At 47.0% G+C, this 20,502-nt stretch overlaps 1 protein-coding gene and 1 pseudogene across 1 annotated transcript in view; one reads left to right on the top strand and one right to left on the bottom strand.

The window, feature by feature from the left end:
• The window catches only part of LOC144162499 (serine/threonine-protein kinase PLK3-like), a 55,521-nt gene extending 35,019 nt beyond the window's left edge, over positions 1 to 20,502 (top strand). Inside the window, exons 8-10 of the mRNA XM_077693062.1 lie at positions 251 to 380; positions 3,154 to 3,267; positions 16,093 to 20,502. Coding sequence (XP_077549188.1) covers positions 251 to 380; positions 3,154 to 3,267; positions 16,093 to 16,317 — 469 coding nt within the window. The 3' untranslated portion in view covers positions 16,318 to 20,502. The remainder of the gene's footprint in view (positions 1 to 250; positions 381 to 3,153; positions 3,268 to 16,092) is intronic.
• Positions 5,016 to 6,879, bottom strand: LOC144162498 (uncharacterized; annotated as a pseudogene).

Genomic DNA, 20,502 nt, shown 5'->3' with positions numbered 1-20,502 from the left:
TGCTTGCAATCTGTTGAATGCCACATCGCAAACTTGCGTCATCACAGCCAGTGTTACCAAAGTGGCAGGAAGGATAGCCCTTCCCAAATGCAGGTTTTCTGGGAGCGAGTGCCCGTAAATTTGGCCGAGAACCACAGAGCTAAGCACCCTAGTGTCGCTGACCTGCAAAGTCATTCTACAGAATGTTTGTCCCATTAGCGGGGCTGCTTTGACCAGCGACGCTGACACCGCGGTCGTCATTGTTGTGCAGGCGTCTCGAGTACCGGGACAGCAACGGCTCGGTTGAGGCCCACTCGCCTTCCAGCCTGCCGCCCAACCTCCAGGAGAAGTTCAGCTTGCTCAAGTATTTCGCTAACTACATGGAGGAGAACCTCACTGAGGTGAGCCCTCTCTGACGAATCACTCCTGGGCTTCTCGTTTGAAAGGGGACATGCTAATTAAAACGACTTGCCCCATCCTTGTGCCAAATTTTAGGAGGGACACTGGTCTTGAGGACATTTTTGTTATTCTTTAACCTATGCGCTTGAGATTTACACATTGAGTGTATTTTAACATCCTGAGCCCAAATATGCCGCCTGTTTTTGTCTATGGGGTGGAAGTTTAGAGTTGTGCGACATGTTATCCCACTCTGTTTCGGGCAATTTTTTCATTATCTACCTATGAAATACTCAAATAGCTTTTATCCCTTCGTGTTCTAGAAGGACCAGGGAGTGCAACTATACGACAGCAGTAATTTTAGCATTGTTTCTGCAAACGCTGTAAACTTCATAAACGTCAGGTCATAAATTACCAATTTTTTTGTAAAACTAACTGCTTGAAATCTCGTGCCAGAAAAAAGAAATTCTATACTTTTGAGGTTTTATTGCACTGTTAAGTTAATAAGCTTTCGAATGCAGCAAAAATTGTGTAAATCTAACCAGTACATCCCAAGATATTGTACCCGACAGATGACCATGTGGGAAAAAAAATGGTTCTGAGAAAACAGGGCACAAAGTTTGGAAACATAGGCGAAAATGGTCATTTAGGCGACTTCAAAGGGCGACAGCTTCATGAATACTTATGATATAGCTATGGTGTTTTGCAGGTACTATCGACGTCAAATGAAACGCGAACACAAAAATATGAACCTGAACGCACAAATAGCGCGATTTCTTTCTATGCAAGCCAAAATGACGCGTGGCATAGTTACAAAAACAAAGTTGGGAAAAGTGGATTTCCAAACATACCATAGCGTGCCATTATATGAACTCTACGAGCAGTATTTTTCAATTTTGCACGTTCTGGTTCATATTTTCGTGTTCGCGTTTCATTTGATGCCGATAGTACATTCTTTGTTATCTGTAGACTTCAAATAAACTTAATTCTGGCAAATTTTCGGTTCTCAAGACCAGTGTCCCCTCTTGGTGTCGTGTGCAGGATGTGCTTGATGTGCAAGAACAGTTGTCTTTTATACATTTTTAGAGCTAATTTATTCTTCTATTAAAGAAATTATTAGGAATGAGATTTAAAGTGTGTGCTTGAATAATATGATATCTAATTGGCTTTGAATCAGATAGCACTACTCTCCGGAAGTTTCGAACACTTTCAAAGTTTAAAAACGGAAATAGATACTTATAACTTTGATGTGGGGAATTGTGCCTTGTGTTAAATTGAGGAAGGCCCAGCTAGAAGCAGAGGCAAAGTACCATATTTGCTCGATTGTTATGTGCCCCCCGATTGTAACAGGCAAGTAATTTTACGTAAGGAAATTCGAAAAAATAAGCTGACACCGATTCTACCGAGCACGTCTAAAAGACATTTTATTTGACACGTGCAACTGTGGCAGCAAAAATGCGTTCTTCACAAACTGTCTTGTCCAGCTGCTGCTCGAGTTGAAACTGAAGCGGTGAACATTGAAAGTGTCTGCTATCTTAATTAAACCTCCTTGACCTTCATAATTTCAGACGTGACAATCCGTTCGTCATTGGCAGCTCGTTGTTAACTTCACCAGGGATCTTCTTCAAGTTCTCGAAATAGTCTGTGCTCAGGGCCTGTGAAGCCTTGCACGGAAATGTGGCTTTGCTTTGTGTACGCCAATCACACACACTCGTGTCTCTGGGTCACTCAGTGTGCTAGATGTTACTCAGTTCCCCTCGCTCTTTATCTTTCACCTAAGTTGTACGTCTTAGTGGTACCTCTTAGTGGTACCACAGTGGTACCACTATGGTACCATACTGTAGTACCATAGTATGGTACTACGGTATGGTACTACGATACTACGTACTACGGTACATAGTATGGTACTACAGTAGTATGGTACCATATGGTAGTGGTACCATACCGCGTTTTCAGTGCCACAATGACCGAAATGAGGTGCAGCAGTGGTAGCATGTGCAACAGCTGAGGTATGCCCATCGACATTGGGTGTGCCAAATTTTACTCGCTAGATGCTGACAGATTATTTTGGATTGTATTGAGTTGCATTTCAAGAGTTGGTGTCCACGGCCATTCGGCTGTCCACCATGAAGCTGGTTTTGATTTTGAGCCTGATTGCAATTTTCACGCAAATTTGTAAGGCTGTCCTTAGCTAAAAATGGTGCGTGTTAAAAGCGTGAGGATGCGGTATATCTTTTGCACCGAATTAGGCGTCGGATGTAGCATTCTTTTAGCCCCTTGTGGCCACCACCAAAATGCGTTGGCATTCTTTGGTAGCAGTGACAGGCTACCTGCAATTCACTTGCAGCGCTTTGCAAAAGAAAAAGAGAAAGGGCTTTTAACCCTTTCTTATTTCCTTGTCTTTGAGAATGGAGCATTCTGGTAGTTCTGCATTTTCTTGTGCCTGATAACATTGTCAGGGAGGCATCGTAAGTATTAAAACATAAACAAAACTTGTTTTTTCATTTATTTTTACTCGGCTCGAGTAAACATTTCACTCGCTCACTCCCTCAGAAGTAGAATTGAGCTTTTGCTGCAGGATTAAGACACGCAGTGCCGTTTACAAATGTAGGTGCTTCCAGACGACAGCAAATGCAAACAGGAAGTGGGGTTGGGGGGGGGGGGGGGGGGGGGGGGGGGGGTTATTTAGAGCGCCTATTCGGGCATGATCATCCACCAAGTGTTGAACTCTGAGGCTAGGGCAACACTTGGCAACTGATGAAGGCCTGATGTTTCCAGGGTGGTGACGTTCCAAAGAATCCCGGTCGGAAGAAAAAGCCCCTGGTGTACCTGCAGCGCTGGATGCGCACGGACCGAGCCGTCGTCATGCAACTCAGCTGCTCCATGCTTCAAGTGGGTGCACACCCTGCCTGCCTGCTTTCGAGGGGGTTGGGTCGAGCGCGTTGTATTCTTATTGCATCGCGTAAGGAATGCGCGGAAAAGTAGCACACACTTTGTTCGGAACAGTGTTGTGCAGATTTAGGTGCGGAGTACCTTAGGACCGCACAATGTCCGTCCACGTCCATGCGCATAGCATTTACAAATGCAAAATATCATTGAGCCTGTGTCTGGTAGACCAGACAGAGTTAGTGACAGTCGTCTCACTCATTGGGCTACGACCGTGAGCTAGTACCCGAGAATGAAACGGCTTACTCCCTCGCCTGTAACGGTGCGGAGTACCTGAGGACCTCCCAATGTCCATCCGCGTCCATCCGTGCGCACACCGCCATCAAGCGTAAATCAAGCGCAATTCGATTTGAGACGTGAGTTGCAGTTTCATTGAGGGAATGCTCAAGGTGCAACTCACTGCTCAAATCGAATGACGGTCGGGGCGCAAATTGGCTGTCATTTCGAGTCCCCGTACTCCGCACCCTCACCATCATCCACGAAGTGGAGATGCTGCCATTTTTGAAGACGGTAGGTTCTTGGGCGACCTAAACGTGAAAATTTTGGTCCGTCCATCCGTCCCTCAGTCTCACTTGATTCAAGTTCTGAACGAAACGTCGGCGGAGGCGAAACCTTTGCAAACTACTAAGCCTTGCGGCAATCTTCATGCCTGTCAACATTGTTCAGCAAGGAGGAAATATTTGTCTTATTTGGAGCAAAGCATCGATACGTAGCTGATACTGGCAGTGTTCCCTTAATTGTAAATGGGCGTGGGCTTGATTTTTGTGGTGGCAAATAAAGAAAGCACATTGAAAACAATGTTTAGACCACAAAATGCAAAAAGAGCTCGTGCTCAAGCCTAGACCTCGTGGCGGCATTCCAAGTCCATCAGTAACGAAAGGTTGTGGTAGATGGTGCGCGAGCAGTGGGAGGCGGGAAAATTGAATTGAATTCAGCAGACGTCCATCGTGTTTATCATGGGAGCAGCCAGATGGGAGGGCAAGAGCGAGGGAAGAGGGGAAGACCTACTGTAGAATTTTTGTACTTGCTCCCCCCCCCCCCCCCCTCTTATGTAATACCCCGCAAGGGGCCCTTAAGGGGACGTGCTCCTCCAAACAACTTTTTTTTTAATAATGAAGTTAGGAGGCTGAAATTTTCACAGCTTGTAGAGATTGAGCTCCTCTGGTCATATATGCAATCAGATTTTGAATAGCTGCTCCGGATAAAATGTTATGCAGCATGACTTTCAGAAAAATGGCTTTTTTGTGCACACTTTTTTTTATAGTAAAAATTTTTTCTGAAACTTTTAAAGTAGCCTAGGTGGTTCCTTATGAACTGCAGAGTGCACAAATCTACCTGAAAAAGCCTCATCATCATTTTCCTCACTACGAAAAAAAAAGACTGGTAGTGTGCCTTTTTTTGTTCTGTATATTTTTGTTTTATGACTGTCAGAAATATCTAAGGACACAAATTGCATAATGAACAAGATTTGTGCACTCTACGTGTTATAATGAACATCTGTGCAAAATTTCATCCTGATACGACAACTTTAAGTGGGAAAAAAAGTGTGCACAAACTCAGAAAATGGACAAAAAAAACAAACTGAGAAAACGCAATTGAAATTTTATTTCTTTGGCAGATTCAGAAATTCTTGCTCAAACAACATGAAACTTGGTGGGGATATAGTCTGAAATGTCCACACTGAGGTACTAAAACTAGAACGCTCCTGCTGCATAAGTTTCACCCTCACGGTTCTTGCGGGCGGAGTCCTCGGTACGGGCCCAATTCTCCAGGCTGCGGCGATGGGACCTAGCCTCGGCAGTGAGCTTAGCAGACATCTGCCTGATCCTCCGCTGGTCACTTGCACTGCCTAGTCTGACCAGTTCTTCTGAAGGGAAGATTCCCAATTCTTGGAGAACTTGCTCAAAGCTAGTGTGGCCCCTGTTGAACCACAACACTGCGAGAGCGGTGGCCGTCTCCACTACAGTCCGGGAGGCAAAGCGGGTCTTTGGGCACAGCATCCAAATCTTGCTGTTGAGGGACTCGGCAGCATTCTGCGTTTTTCCTTGCAGACAGCGGGTAAGCAGCTGGGCATCTGTCAAGCGCTTGTAGATGGGCAGCAGCGCCTTTCCTTGAGCTCTGGTTAGGAGTGGAGTGTGGTCTGGAGCTGGTTCTCCCAAGGCTTCGGCTCTCTTGTGCTTGCACCACGACTCCTCCCCGCTGGGGCAAAACTTGTGCACATTTGCTTCATTGCTTGAACAAGAATGGAAAAACGATGCCCAGATGGCGCAGTACATACCACGTAAACTACCCCTGTTGCTGGTTATTGCTATCTGGTAGTAGTGCTGCAGCTTCTCAATGACCTTGTCACCCAGCTTCTCTCCACGTGGCAATGGAGTCTTGAGCTTCCTCATCGCTGTACCAAGACGTTTGGCAACATGGTTTGTGCAGTCCTCCTTTGTCACTGCCTTTGGCCCGTAAACTCCTGCTTGACACACTGCCGTGTAGGCGCTGCTGTCTCCATCACTCAGGAATGTCGTGAACTGCAGGCTGTACGGTAGCGTCCTATGCCAGGTCCGCAGTGCTGCTTCCGTCTCCATGGCATGGGATGAGCAGTCCACATTTTTTTCACACACCGGGGAATGAAAAGCTTGCCACACTTCCTCCTCTTGCTCATCAAGCTTTTGGTGGCGGCTGCAGCTTTGACAGTAGTAGGACAGCACCTCGAAATCCAGGCAGAGACCAGTGTCTAGGGAAAATGGCAGTGCCAACACCGTTGTGGCTCTTGTGTCCTCGCTTCTGCCAAGTACCATCAAACATCACACCGATGTCAGTCTGACCAGTTTGCGACGCAGTTACTTGTCTTGCTTCAGCAAGGTTGTCAGAGACGACTTTTGTGGCCGCGGCATGAACTTTCTTGGCAATGTTGTGGAACGTCTTTTGGTGCAGGGGTTTCGGTAGACCAAGAATGGCGCAAAACCTGTGCAGCTGATCGTGTCCGATGCCAACAGCGCGTGCAGCGAGTACCGCTTTCACATTGATGGCGAAACTATCACGGGGACTTCCCCTGCTGAGTTCCGGGTCGCGGCCTCCGCGACTGGTGGCGGCAGCGCGCTGCGACGAGTAAACAGAAGAAATCACTCCCGCAGGGCACTTCTCGTTTTTGCACTTGAGTTCCAGTACCGATGCGAGGCCCTTCCGCCTGTTCGCAACCTCAACCACGACGAGTTCGCACTTCCCACACGTCGCGCACACCGCGCCGCTCACAAGGTCAGTCAGAGCGCCGACTTCACAGATGACTGCGCTTGCACCGCTGCCGTTGCTGGCTGTCTCCTCACCTTGGAAGGCTGACAACTTCTTCTCCGATGCGCTTACAAAGCCGATAGCGTCGCTGATAAAATCAGCCCCGCCTGGTTGAGCCGCGTTTGCCACGCTTGAAGGCCCGTCGCCGTTAGGCCTCGCCGTGCCGGCGTTGGCCGTGGTCGTCGCAATGCTGCGCCGCTTGCGCTTCTTTCCCTTGTACAGGCGTGAAGTCCGGAACTTCCGGCGACGAAAGTCACGCTTGTCCTCACCGTTCATGATAGAAAAGTCACGATAAGGAGGTAGAAAAAGTAGCTCTAGGCTCAAGCGAAGTGCGAAGCGTTGAAAGCAGAACGATGCACACGGCGACAGCCAATGGCGGTCGCGATTTCGCGTCACGTGATTTAAATACCCAGTAGGAGCTCGTAAAACAAGCGGGAAGAAATATGTTTTTTTTATTTTTTACGTGAAGATACGAAACTGGCGAGCGGCTCGATCGAGAGAAGAAGGCTTGATCTACGTCTCTCAAGTGACCGAAATGGCGGCGAGCCACGCTGCCGTGCGGAATAAATTCTCAAACATGGCCGAAATTTGGCTTGATTGCGCGATTTCTTGGGTCACCGCGAGTTGTTTACACACATTTTTCACTAAGTTCTCGTTCGTATTTCGTTTTCATTTTTTTACCCATTAAAGAAGGATAGTCAAAGATGATAATGCAAGGGAAAACAAAAAATTGACATATTTCGAAAAAATCGCGTTTTTTCGACCCGCGTGTCCCCTTAAGGGTATAATAAATGGTGCTGATGATGAAAGGTGGATGGGGGAGAGGCATTTTACACGGCAGGGCCGGCAGAAGGCTGTCGTCTTACGACGATACAAATAGTGAAATAAAGTGAGCAGATGCAGTGAAATCTCGTAACAGGAGTCACTCAAGGTATCCGGGAAACATGTCTCGTGTAACTAAGGTCTCTTGTAACCAAAAATTCTAAAGACACTGAAGCTGATGTATACAAACGGTTCTAGTCCAACTCCTGTGGGCATGTCTAAACATTTCTACACAACATTGCTCAGGATGTCTTAAAGAAGTCATTCCTAGTAGTTCTAGCGAGTTAACATACAGTCTATACAACGGACCCTCTGAATCCGGAAAAAAACGTCCGCTGTAGCTGAAGTATGCAGTATCCGACGCGGGGGGCATGAACGCAAAAGTGAGTACTTTGACCGATATTGCATATACATAGTAGAGATTTGTTCTTTCTACACGCATGCAGCACCTCCGCACAGTGTTCACGCGAGGGGAAAGAATCGCGTAAACGCTGTTTCCAAAGCTTAGCGCGGGCACTTGGAAAAGGCGTAGCGAACGCGGTCAAGCGTGTAAGGACGCATGATAAGCTGAGCAAATAAAGCAAGAATATAACTGGGCGCAATTATTAACCAGCTATAAAACATCAGTCGTGGCCGTCAGAATTAGCTAGGCTCTTTTATATCCCTTCACGACGAGGCAGGTTTTCCGGGAACCGTTCGTCAATCAAACCGGATCGCTGCCTGACGTTCTCCCAAGGCAGCTTCCACATTTTTAACGATTTTAGTTTGACGAACAGCTGTGAAATCAAGTTAGACCAGCTGGACTGCACATGGTTACCGGCAGATTGCCCACAATGAATGGAGGCATTTCTTACCTTTTTCACTGAACGGAACGGGAACAATGGATGCGTGGGAACAATAAAGACTGAACTCCACTGAATTCGAGTGTTTTACTACATAAAAAAAAAAAAAACTGACGAGGGCAGACTCACCTCCGGTAGCACCACTTTGCGTATTTGATAGCACAGTTTTCAGTCTCACCGGAGTCGCGTTTATCGGCAGCGGCCTTGTTCTTGACGGTCGAGCGAACCGTCTGCTTAGACAGGCCTGTACTTCTGGCGACGTCGACCTGCTTTTGCCCATGTTCGGCGGCGTTAATTACGCTTACTTTATCTGACAGTGAAATCCGCTACCCTGCTGCTCATGTCGCTGGTCACATACAAAAAAAAAAAAAAGCCACTCGCACTGGCTTGGCTTGGCTGTGCCAAAGACCCGGCTGCTAGCAATGTTGCCAGACATAAGATTTCTTGCCAAACTGAACAAAGAAAAAGCATGTCGAGTGCCAGCCCCGCAGAAGTCCGCTATAAACATTCAGTGGAAACAATTTTCGCCTAAAATTTAGTCTACTGTAGCCGATAGTCTGCTCTAGCCGGGTCCGTTATGAGCGGAGTGGACTCCATTTGAAATGCATGGGGACCAGACAAACCAACAGAAATGGTCTGTTGTGACCGAAAGTCCGTTGTTGCCGGATCCGCTGTAACGAGTGTAGACTGTATTAACTTTCTTCCCAGCTTCTCGACGTAAAGCACTTCATTTTCCACGCTGCTCACAATACGCTTAAAGTGCTTTGAGATGTTCATTAGCCTCACTAGATAGTGAAGAATTTACTCTGGGCACCTAAAGAAGTGGCCCTTAGTAACAGCTGAGCTCAAGGACATGGGTTCGATACTCGGCTGCTATGGCTGCTTTTCTTCATCACCAGCCTATCTACGCCCACTGCAGGGCAGAGGCCTCTCCCATAGATCTCCAATTACCCCGGTCCTGCGCTAACTGCGACCAATTTATCCCCGCAAACTTCTTGATCTCATCTTCCCATCTAACTTTCTGCCGCCACCTGCCACGCTTGCCTTCTCTAGGGATCCACTCTGTTACCCTCAATGACCAACGGTATTCTTGCCTTGGCATTACATGCCCTGCCCACATTCATTTCTTCTTAATTTCTACTAGTATGTCCTTAACACGCGTTTGTTCCCTGACCCACTCTGCTCTCTTCTTGTCCCTTAACGTTTCACCTATCATCTTCCGTTCCACTGTGCGCTGAGTCGTCCTCAATTTAAGTTGAACCCTCTTAGTGAGCCTCCAAGTTCCTGCCCCGTAGGTGACCCGTAGTTTCTGCTCCGTTTAGACTTTTGTTATGGAGGCAAAAAGCGAAAACGCCGATGTATTTGAGATTTCAGCGCACATTAAAGATCCCCAGGTTGTCAAAATTAATCCGGAGCCCTCCACTACGGCGCGCCTCATCGCCTGTGTAGCGTCAGCGCGTTAAAACCCCAGAATCGATCAAATCAAATTAGCCCTGAGTATCAGAGTACCTCTTGTAACCATGCCTCTTGTATGCGATGTTGCTAACACGAGAAATGTGAGAAAACCAACCGAACCGTTTTCAAATGTCTCTTTAACCAAGTGTCTCTTGTAACAGTGTCTCTCGTAACGAGGTTCTGCTGCATGCAGGCAACTGTTTTTTATGCGGGGACACTGGTTTTTAAGGGGACACGCGGGTCGAAAAATCGCCATTTTTTCGAAATATGTTGTTTTTTTGTTTTCACTTGCATTATCATCTTTGACTATCCTTCTTTCATTAAAAAAAAGATGAAAGCGAAATACGAACGAGAACTTGGTGAAAATCGCGTCTGAATGACTCGCGGTGAGCCTAGAAATCACGCAATCAAGCCGAATTTCGGCCATCCTTGAGAGTTTTTGCTGCACGGAAACGTGGCTGGCGGCCATTTCAGTCACTTGAGAGAGGTAGTCAAAGCCGTCTTCTCTTAAACAAACCGGCCGCCAGCTTCATATCTCCGCGTAAAAAATAAAAAAAATATATTTCTTCGCGCTATCTTTTCTATTTCCTTATCGTGTGTTGCTAATCATGAATGGTCAGGAGAAGCATGACTTTAATCGCCGCAAGTCCCGGACTTCAGGCCCGTGAAAGTGCAAGCGGCGCAGCATTACGACGATTACGGCCAACGCTGGCACGGCGAGGCCTAACGGCGACGTGTGCCTTCAAGCATTGCGAGCGTGGCTCAACCAGGTGAGGCTGGTTTTATCAGCGACGCTATCAGCTCTGTACGCGCATCGGAGAAGTTGCAGCCTTCCAAGGTGGGGAGACAGCCGGCAACAGGAGCGGTTCAAGCGCAGTTATCTGCGAAGTCGACGGTCTGAGTGACCTTGTGAGCGGCGCCGTGTGCGCGATGTGCGAGAAGTGCGAACTCGTCGTAGTTGAGGTTGCAGACAAGCGGAAGGGCCTCGCATCGGTACTGGAACTCAATTGCAAAAACGTGGAGTGCCCTGCAGGAGTGGCCACTGGTTTATTCTGTCTACTCGTCGCATCGCGCTGCCGCCATCGGCCGCAGAGGCCGCAACCTTCAACTCTGCACTGGAAGTCCCCGTGATAGTTCCGCCTTCATTGTGAAAGCAGTACTGGCTGCACGCGCGGTTGGCATCGGACACGATCGTCTGTCCAGGTTTTGTGCCATTCTTGGTCTACCAAAACCACTGCACCAAAAGACGTTTCACAACATTACCAAGAAAGTTCATGTTGCGGCCACAAAAGTCGTCTCTGACAACCTTGCTGAAGCAAGGCAAGTAACTGCGTTGCAAACTGGTCAGACTGACGTCAGCGTGATGTTTGATGATACTTGGCAGAAGCAAAGACACAAGAGCAGTGGTTGGTACTGCCATTTCTCTAGACTCTGGTCTTTGCATAGATTTTGAGGTGCTGTCTAACTACTGTCAAGGAGGTTGCAGCCGCCACCAAAAGCTTGATGAGCAAGAGGAGGAAGTGTGGCAAGCCTTTCATGCCTCTGTGTGTAAAAAAAGTGTCGACTGCTCATCCCATGCCATGGAAACGGAAGCAGCACTGCGCATCTGGCACAGGACGGTATCGTACAACCTGCAGTTCACTGTAGTGGAACGGCCACCGCTCTCGCAGTGTTGTGGTTCAACAAGGGCCACACTATCTTTGAGCAAGTTCACCAAGAAGTGGGAATCTTTCCTTCAGAAGAACTGGTCAGACTAAGCAGTGCAAGTGACCAGCGGAGGATCAGGCAGATGTCTGCCAATCTGACTGCTGAGTCTAGGTCCCATCGCTGCAGCCTGGTGAAACGGTCCCGTACTGAGGACTACAGCCGCAAGAACCGTGAGGGTGCAACTTATGCAGCAGGAGCGTTCTAGTTTTAGTACCTCAATGTGGGCATTTCAGACTATATCCCCACCAAGTTTCATGTTGTTTGAGCAAGAATTTCTGAATCTGCCTAAGAAATAAACTTTCAATTGCGGTTTTCTCAGTTTGTTGTTCTTGTCCCTTTTCTGAGTTTGTGCACACTTATTTTCCCACTTAAAGTTGTCGTATCACGATGAAATTTTGCACATATGTTCATTATAACACGTAGAGGGCCGAAATCTTTTTAATTATGCCATTTGTCTCCTTCAGTATTTCTGCCAGCCATAAAACAAAAATATGCAGAACAAGAAAAGGCACACTACCAGTCATCTTTTTTTCGTGGTGAGGAAAATCAATATACGGCTTTTTCAGGTAGATTTCAGCACTCTGCAGTTCATAAGGAACCACCTAGGCTATTTTAAAACTGTCAGTAAAAATTTTTACTATAGACAGTAGTGTGCACAAAAAAGCCATTTTTCTGCACATCATGCTGCGTAAAATTTCAACCAGAGCAGATATTTGAAATCTGATTGCATATATGACAAGAGCAGCTCAATCTTTACAAGCTGCGAAAATGTCAGCCTCCTAACTTCATTAATAAAAAAAAAGTTGTTTCGAGGAGCATGTCCCCTTAAAGGGGTCCTGAAATACCTTTCGCCGATGCGTGGACGTACATGTAACCAAATAAAGCAATGTATTAGCAATCTCCTCCCGCAAGAATTTTGTTTAAGCGATGCGTATTAGCTGAGAAATCGCAAATCAAAAACCGCGCATTATCGTCGCGCCGCGTTTCCTCCTCTTTTCAACTTACTCTCCGCTGTTGACGGCGAGCGAGCCTTCCCTCCCATGATGCTGCGCTCCTCGGCGGTGACGTACTTCCGCTATTGCTCTGCTCACACAGCCGTCTGCTACGGGCAAGCTTTGTTGACACCATGAATCCCGCACACCGCTCAAGGCTGGAAAAGCGAACGAAAAATCTGGCCCCATGTGTGCGGCGGCGTGGCCTTGCCCCTTCGCGGTGTACGTTGCTGAAGTTCATATCGGCGGCGCGTGACTTTGTATCGGCGGCGAACTCGCAGCCGCACGGGGAGGATCCTGCGCTCGCTCCCTTGGATGCACACCGCACTGTTTATCCAAAAAGCGCCGTATCAGATGTGGCCCCGCTGGTACCGGGTCTTATTTTGTGGCGGTGGTAATTCCTGCCGGCGGCGATACAGAACCCGTGCACAAAACGCCAGTTCAGCTTGGGGCGGCGCGTGGTGGAGAGCGGCAACGTTGGCAAAACATGCTCCGCCACGGCTCTGAGCTTCCTCGCGCTGGAGCGAGCACCATTTCTTTAACAATATCAAACATCGGTTGTCCTGGCAACAAGGCACAAACCGCTCTAGAAGTCAGTTACGGTTGCGTGATCCCGGTTCAGCTTGGGGCCCCACCTCGCGGCATATGGGCACTGCAGGCATACTACTCACTCCCATTTGGAAGTGCGAGATGCGTTTGGCATTACAGGAGGCAATGGTGTGTGTGTTGTGGACGCCTTTGTTTCGCGATGAAATGCGACGTTGTGCTTCTGCGGGTGGATAGTGCTTCCCATGGTCTGGATTATCTTTCTCAAGCGGCGTACGACTCAACCTCGCATGGGGTATGTGCAGTGTGCGTGGCTAAAAGCCATCTCGGCTTGTGCGCCAGAGTTAAGTGACTTGCTGTTCGTCCCCGCAAACCGCGCGCGAGGTGAGTGCCGAATTTACGAGGGGCAGGAGGAGGCAACCCATCGTCTGTCAATCGCGGTTCGGACTTGCAACGCATGTTGTGACGTTGTGTTCGTTCGAAACGCATCTCTGGATTGTTTGGAAGGTGAATAAAATGTATGCGTCAAACCCGGGCATTCGGCTCAGGGAGTTCTCTGCGATTGCAAGAAAGAAGTGCCACGGAGCTTCAACGCTTTCTTTATGGAACGTACTCAAGTAAGAGAATATTCATGTCGTGTTATGGCCCTGTTGCATTCAATACAAACGGTTAAGCGTTTGTTTACACTTGTTTCGTTTGTCGTAAAATGTCCAAGCACTCCGGCACTCCGCTGGCAGATCAGCCGGTGAGCCGACGCTGAGCAGACGACTCATCTCTTTGCCGGAAGTGCGTGAAAAAGCCGCCCAATAGCAGGATGTCTAGCTCATGACGAACATCTGGGAATCGATGATGTAGACATGTGAAGATGGCGGCGTCCAAAAACACGAAGGAAAGGGTGAGAAAAAAGCGACAAACTTTGCAACAAAAGTGTGAGCTTTCCGCTGCGCGTAAAAGAGTAATACTTGGCACAGATGATGTTGACGACCCAATCTAACGATTGCGCTAGTCAGTTTAGTGTGCTCAAAACGCCTTTCAGGGCCCCTTTAAGGGGGCAGTTGGGTCTTTGGGGCCGAAAAACTGTCAAAAAAAGCGTTTTCTCAAAAATGGCATTTTTGGCCTTCACGGGCATTTTTCTATCAGTCTGTAAATTTTCTCATCAAAAGGCATCATATTTTGTTATTATAATATAATAGCATTTTAAAGTGCACTTTACAGCTCAGTTAGCGCAGAATTCGATGGTGAAACGGCACTTTTCTTGAAAGGCAAAGCTAGCATTTCATCCTCAGATATATTGGCACCCAGAGCAGGTACAACTTTAATTCTTTTTGCTTTTGATACCGAAATGTGTGGAGAATACAATGTTGGAAACAAATTTTTCAAATTGAGGCGCTGGAAAATTATTATTGTGTTCAATTGGCACCACCTGCGAGCCATTTCTGGCACAGTGCGGGAGAAGCGAAGTTCCCTGTGTTGTAAAACGACCAAAAATAAGTGAATCAAAAAAGTTCTTCCTATGTTGTATTCTTTAGTCATTTGTCTGCCTAGCCACGTGGTAATTGCCATTCTGTATGGAGTGGTTATTTTGTAACTGTGACCCAAAATAATGGCAATTAATCACTAATTAACTCAAAATATAATCAACTTACAAAAAATCTTATGGCAGATTTGAAATCAGCACAAAAAACTCTATAACTCCGTGCAGTTTCATTAAAATTGGTTGGTAACTAAAAAAAATAGCTCTAAGACCAGTCTGCCCCCTTAAACAACTTCTTTTAATTTCCTAGTAAACTTCCTGAAACTTGCTGCTTTTTTCGCGCTGATTTAGAATGTGCCATTATTTTTTCAGTTGTTCAATTAGTTCCCGAGGTAATTAGAGATAATTATCCACTTTTGGTGCAGCTATAGACAAAACAGTGTTGCACATGAAAATGTAATCTTTAGATTTACTGTGCACCCTGGTGAATGCAATGAACGAAGCGTTTTTTTTTTTTAATGCATCACTTGGAACTGATTTTACAACTCATTAAACTTCAGTGTTTGAAATGGGCACTCAAAATGGTTCCATGCCACTGGTGCCACCAAAGTTTAATGAGCTGCAAAATTAGTTCCCAGGCGACGCATCAAAAAACCGCTTCATTTGTTGCATTCACCAGGGTTCGCAGTATCGGAAAATATAAAGATTACAGTTTTATGAGCAACACTGTTTTGTCTATTGTTGCGCCAAAATTGGCTAATTATCTCTAATTATCTCAGGAACTAATTGACCGACTGAAAAAATAATGGCATATATGAAATCAGTGCGAAAAAAGCAGCAAGGCTGACAAGTTTCAGAGAGTTTACTTGCAAATTAACCCTTTGAGGGTCGAATTTTTTCGCCGAATGTGACCCCCCAGGGTCGATTTTCGTTATTGCTGATTTCAATTCTTCGGATGATTCTATTTCGAGAAAAAATTATGGTAATTTTTTCTAGGGTGACCATAAAGTGACAAAAACATCGTTTGTGTTGTTACATACATGTGGTGTATTCATGAGTAACACAAGAAAAATCCTAAATAAAAACGAGAGAGTAACAAGCCGGCACCTTTTGAGTGAATCAAGATGAGATAGACATCAGTTTCGTGGGCACAAAAAGCGGGAAGCACCCGGAGGACCATGCCGAAACCAGCCGCTGCGCGCGGGCACGCGGCCAGATGCGCGAGCGATAGACGGCGCATCACCCATAAATTACAAAAAAAGGAGAAAAAAGCGTCATCAGTTTCGCAGGTGCCCTCGGTCTGCGGCAGGCGCAAGGAGCGAGAGGCGCCTGGTGGGCGATACCCCGCGCGCCCCCTCATTACCGGATGCGCAAGCGATAACCGGCGCGCCGCTGAAGTAAATCATAAAAAAAAAATAAAAACAAGAGCCATCGGTGCAAGAAAATAATTTGGCGTATTTGCGCTGTGTGGCAGCACATGCCAAGCAAGAGAAGTTGGTGAAAAAGGCGCGCTTTTTTAAACATACGAATGATTACGTACATATACGTTATTGACCATTTGAAGGTGTTTGCAGAGGATGTATATGTACGTCCGTGACGCTGAAAGGGTTAAAAGAAGTTGTTTAAAGATAACCGGTCGTTGTGCGTGCAGGTCAACTTCTTCGGGGACCACACGAAACTGGTGCTGAGTGCGGAGCGACCGGAGCGCCCCCTGGTGCTGTACGTTGACGAGCGGCGGCACACGGCCGCCTACACCCTGGCGGCCATCGCCCGATTCGGCTGCGACGAGCCGCTCCAAGACAGGCTGCGCTTTGCTCTGGGCGCACTTCAGGAGTTCGCCGAGCTCGAACAGCGAGATTTGCGGAGAACCGCTTGATTTGTCTCCATAGCAGCTTTCCACCGACTTCTTCCTGTTGCGTGAAGTTCTCTGGACTCACATTTGGAAATGCAACTCGCTTGACTGCGACATCCTAGATTTGTGACTTTGCAGGTCACTGATGGCTTTATTCCCCCCCCGCTCCCCCCCCCCCCCCCCTTTTTTTTTTTAGAGGTACGCCTATATGAAAAAAAAGGCGATGTTTGTTGTTCGTACGCTTCCAACGCGAACTATTCGGAAGCCAGCTCAGAGGTACCTATGCATTGCCAGGTTTATTCGTAGTGAGTGCGGTTGGATGTTTGGCATAGGTGAGATGGTCTTCCAGCATAACACGCACAAGGTGATAGAGTGGACGGGGGTTTTAATTCGGGGGTGAAAGGCGTCGATCCAGAAGTCTGACTAAACTCCACTTTGGCGCCCGCGTTATACTGGTTGAAACAAGGTTTGTATGCAACTGAACGCAACACTGCATACCGGTGTATTTGTGCAACACACGTAGGCTGGCATTTTTGGCCCTGTGTGTTGGCGGCTCTGATTACGAGCCTAGGTTGCAGCCAGTGTAGTTTAAGCTATGTTCTGGTTTACAAGTGTGTCAAAGACTTGGGGAAAGATGTGGATCGGGCCAGCTTTCTTGTGGCTGCCGCAAAGAGTCCCGACTCCTCCACTTTTCCAGTCGGGAGGAAACCAGTTTTTTTCTCGTAGTAGCCATCACATAAATCATGGTGCTAGGTGAGCGTGCACGTTTTTTCGCACAGTGACTTTTGTATTCACCCTGTTGTGTAAACACGTAGCGAACGGATCTCTCTGTGTGTAGCTAGGGTCGCCAAATGCATGTGCCCAAGGCACGGTGGTTGCGCGCAGCCATAGTGTGCGTCTTTCTCTCTGTTAGCCAGCGGTGTGTGCTGGCCGTGCAATGTGCCTTGTCAGGGCAAACTGGTAGGTGAGCCCGTAGTACTAGTGCCCAAGCTGTTGGCAAGATGGCGGCTTTTGCTGCCCCGCTAAGCCTGATGCTAGAACGGTCCCACAAGAAGGAAAACGTAATGGAATATTGTCACGCACGCGGCTTTCAAAAAATGCACTGTCTGTCTCGTCCCTTGAGATTCCTGTGGTGCTATTTTTCGTGGTGTGGCCAATGGACAAGTTTTTCAGCCGCACTGGTGCCACTTTTCTCGCTGCAAGTTTGCCTTGAAATGTGCAGCCAAATTTTGATCTGACTGGAAGCGTGGAAATGGTCTGTAAGGTTCTGTTGGAGCGTTTTTAAGTCTCTGCTTTCAGATGGTGGAGAAAAGGTTACAAGAACAGAACTAAAATGCATGGCGGTTAAGAAATTTGCTACTTTTTTTTTTTTTTTTTTTTTTTTTTTTTTTTTTTTTGTAAATGGCCGAAAGAATGCAATGCAAAGTCTGTAGCTTGTCCCGGTTTGCAATCTGCTGATCTTCCACATTTTGGAGGTGTTGCTGCGGTAATCAGACAAACTGCATGTCTGCTGTAGCAGGCACAACAGTTACCTCGGTTGTGATCGGTGCGAAGAACGCATGAAACCGGTAAAAGTGTGACGATTTATCTCTGAAAGTTTGGCACCGATAATCTCCATTCTTGTAGTCTTGACAAGAGGCAATGGCGCCGCAACGCGAGAATGTCATCAGCAAAATGAGAACATTTGCAGAGATGTCCTACTTTGTTTTTTTTTTTTCAAACTAAATCGAGGGCAGCTTTGGTTTTTAATCTCTTTGCAAGCTGCCATCTTTATGGACCATGTCAGTGCACCGGTGTTTTGTTTTATAAAACGTGCGCTATTACGTTGCTCTAATTCTAGATCTCCTTTGGGAAGTCCTGGTCCAATTCTATCTAATTACCCACCGTAGTATCCAAAGGATCACATTTTCTCTGGGCAGCTTAAAAACTGTTGAATTAGCTTTTTCCAGTTCCACTTTCTTGCTAACTCAGCCTCAAAAGGTTCACATGCAGTTGGAACTCGCAGCTGTTGATTATCCTCAGACTCAATTGTGAGTGGTGTTCAGGTCAGGCAGTTTTTTAGGCATGTTAAGCCTGATTCAATTCTGGGTTGTGCTACTGCTGGGAAAAATTTAAAGCCTCGACAGCTGCAAAAAGACTTCTCAGTGACTGTAACTGAATACTCGTAGAATGTTTTTCTCCTTGTACACACTTTTGCTCAAGGTATTGCAATTTTAATTATTTGTTTATTGCAATGTCAGTAAGGACGATGTAAAAAAATTTTTGTTTTATACTTTACGTTTTTCTCAAATTGATCAGGGAGAGACTTAATCACATCACCAGCGAGATTTGTCTGAGCCTCAAAAAAGTTGCACTCACTTTTTGTAAGTTATTTTTGTTCATCATTTGCGAGAGAAAAAAAAAATGCCAATTTTGGTTGGACCACTTGGGAAAGGTTTCTACCTAATCGCAATGCTTGGGTGTGTCCTTGCATCGTTCTTTTCACTTCCTGCTGGTGATATGTGCCACATCTAAAGATTCATGCGGTTCTACTGAAGGTTATTGCCTATTTAAAAGCACAAGCAAATACCAGTGCCCTGTTCCCTTCCAAATTGTTCGCAAAAGGCGCAGTCACTTTGGCCTAGTCGTGTCGGGGTGTGCAGCAGCAGCAGCTGTTGATGATGATGTTTGCCAAAGATGCCAATCCAATCCCTCTGCCCAAGCGGTCTTTGTCTTGGCTGGCCAAACGACGCTCTGGGCATTGCGTTCCTATTTGTCCTTCTCGCCAAAGACAAAAAGGAAGAGCATGTGGTCCGAGGGGGAGACATTTTGCTGCGCATTTATAAGCCCCGCGATACAACCATCGTTTGTCTGTGCGTCTTCCACTTTTCTCGAGAGCACACGTGTAGGGTGACCAGATTTCAGAAATTTGGTATCGAGGGCGAGATGCTGGCATTCTAATGTACGGACTCGGAGTGACGTGCGGTTTACTTTACAAGATGTTCAGGGATCCTTTACAGAAATGTAGTACCTTTTTGTAGCGTGAGCTGCTCTGGCCGAGGTTGAGCAGTTTCGCATGGCTCCTGGAGAGCCATGCTGCGCGTGCGTGTGGAGCATTGGATTGGATTGGATTGGATTGGATAGCCATGGAGACGGAGAGCGAAATTGCTGCTCAGCGACGCAGAAGAGCAGAGGAGCTTAACTCATCGGATCCCGAAGTAGTTGCCTGGCAATTATTGGTTGACCGTAGGAAGAACGAACAGAAGAAGGCTAAACGTGCTGCAGAGACACGGAAGCAAAGGGACGAACGTCTAGCAAAGCGGCGTCGCCAGGAGGCTGAGCGACGTGCCCGACCATCTCAGCAGCAGCAGCAACAAGACGCCGTCGATGGCGTCACGGCTCGCCGATTGACTGACCATACGGTGAAACTTCGCTGAACCTTAGCTCGCGCTACGTATATCCTGGCATAGCCGAGCTAAGCCTTACGCTAATTTTTTTGAATAACCAAATTTTTTAAAAGGTATTTTGTTTGCAGCGACGCAATAGCCGGTGATGGACGTCTTGAAAGGCAGCACAAAAGACAAATACATGAGGAAAGTGGTAGACGCTGTCTGCGTACTTTTTGTCCTCTTCGAGATTCAAGACTAAACCAGTGCCAATGTGGCCTAGTGTTGGTTCTTCAGCTACTGATGTCTTGGCCACCAAGGACGTAAGTGTGAACCGCAGTTTGGTAGACGCTCCTTGGTATTGAGGCTAGTACTCTGGTAAGGTTGCATCATCAAACTGTGAAATTCTTTCAGTCTTGTCCCCCCTCCTCTTAATGCTAGTTTCAAAGACAAAGCATTCATCTTAATTTCTGGTCACCCTTTAAATGAGGAATGTTACAGGGCATTGCCAAATAAAGGCCAGAGCAAGAAGATGGCGGCGTTTTTGTGTGCTGTTGTCACGGCGAGAGGACTGGTCTTCCTATCAAAGCATTGCACATGTCTCTGTGTAGGCGTGCACAGCAGCGCCAAGCTAATACTGTTCTGTTCACTCTTACAACACCATTTTTTTTAGTGTCTTCTTTCCTGTTACGTTTTCCTTTTTTTGTGTGTATGCGGCATTTGTGCAGTGGCTGTGGTAAAGGAAGGGCATTATAACCCAGCACTGCATCTCAATCACGAGCAGATTTACACTTGTTGCGCACAGCTTAGTACGTCCACCTGCAAAACTAGTTGTTGCAATGTA

This window comes from Haemaphysalis longicornis, unplaced genomic scaffold (genome assembly GCF_048455015.1).
Source record: "Haemaphysalis longicornis isolate Haplotype H1 unplaced genomic scaffold, Haemaphysalis longicornis Haplotype H1 scaffold_12, whole genome shotgun sequence".
Lineage (NCBI taxonomy): Eukaryota > Metazoa > Arthropoda > Arachnida > Ixodida > Ixodidae > Haemaphysalis > Haemaphysalis longicornis.
This window is presented reverse-complemented; position numbering and strand designations above follow the sequence as displayed.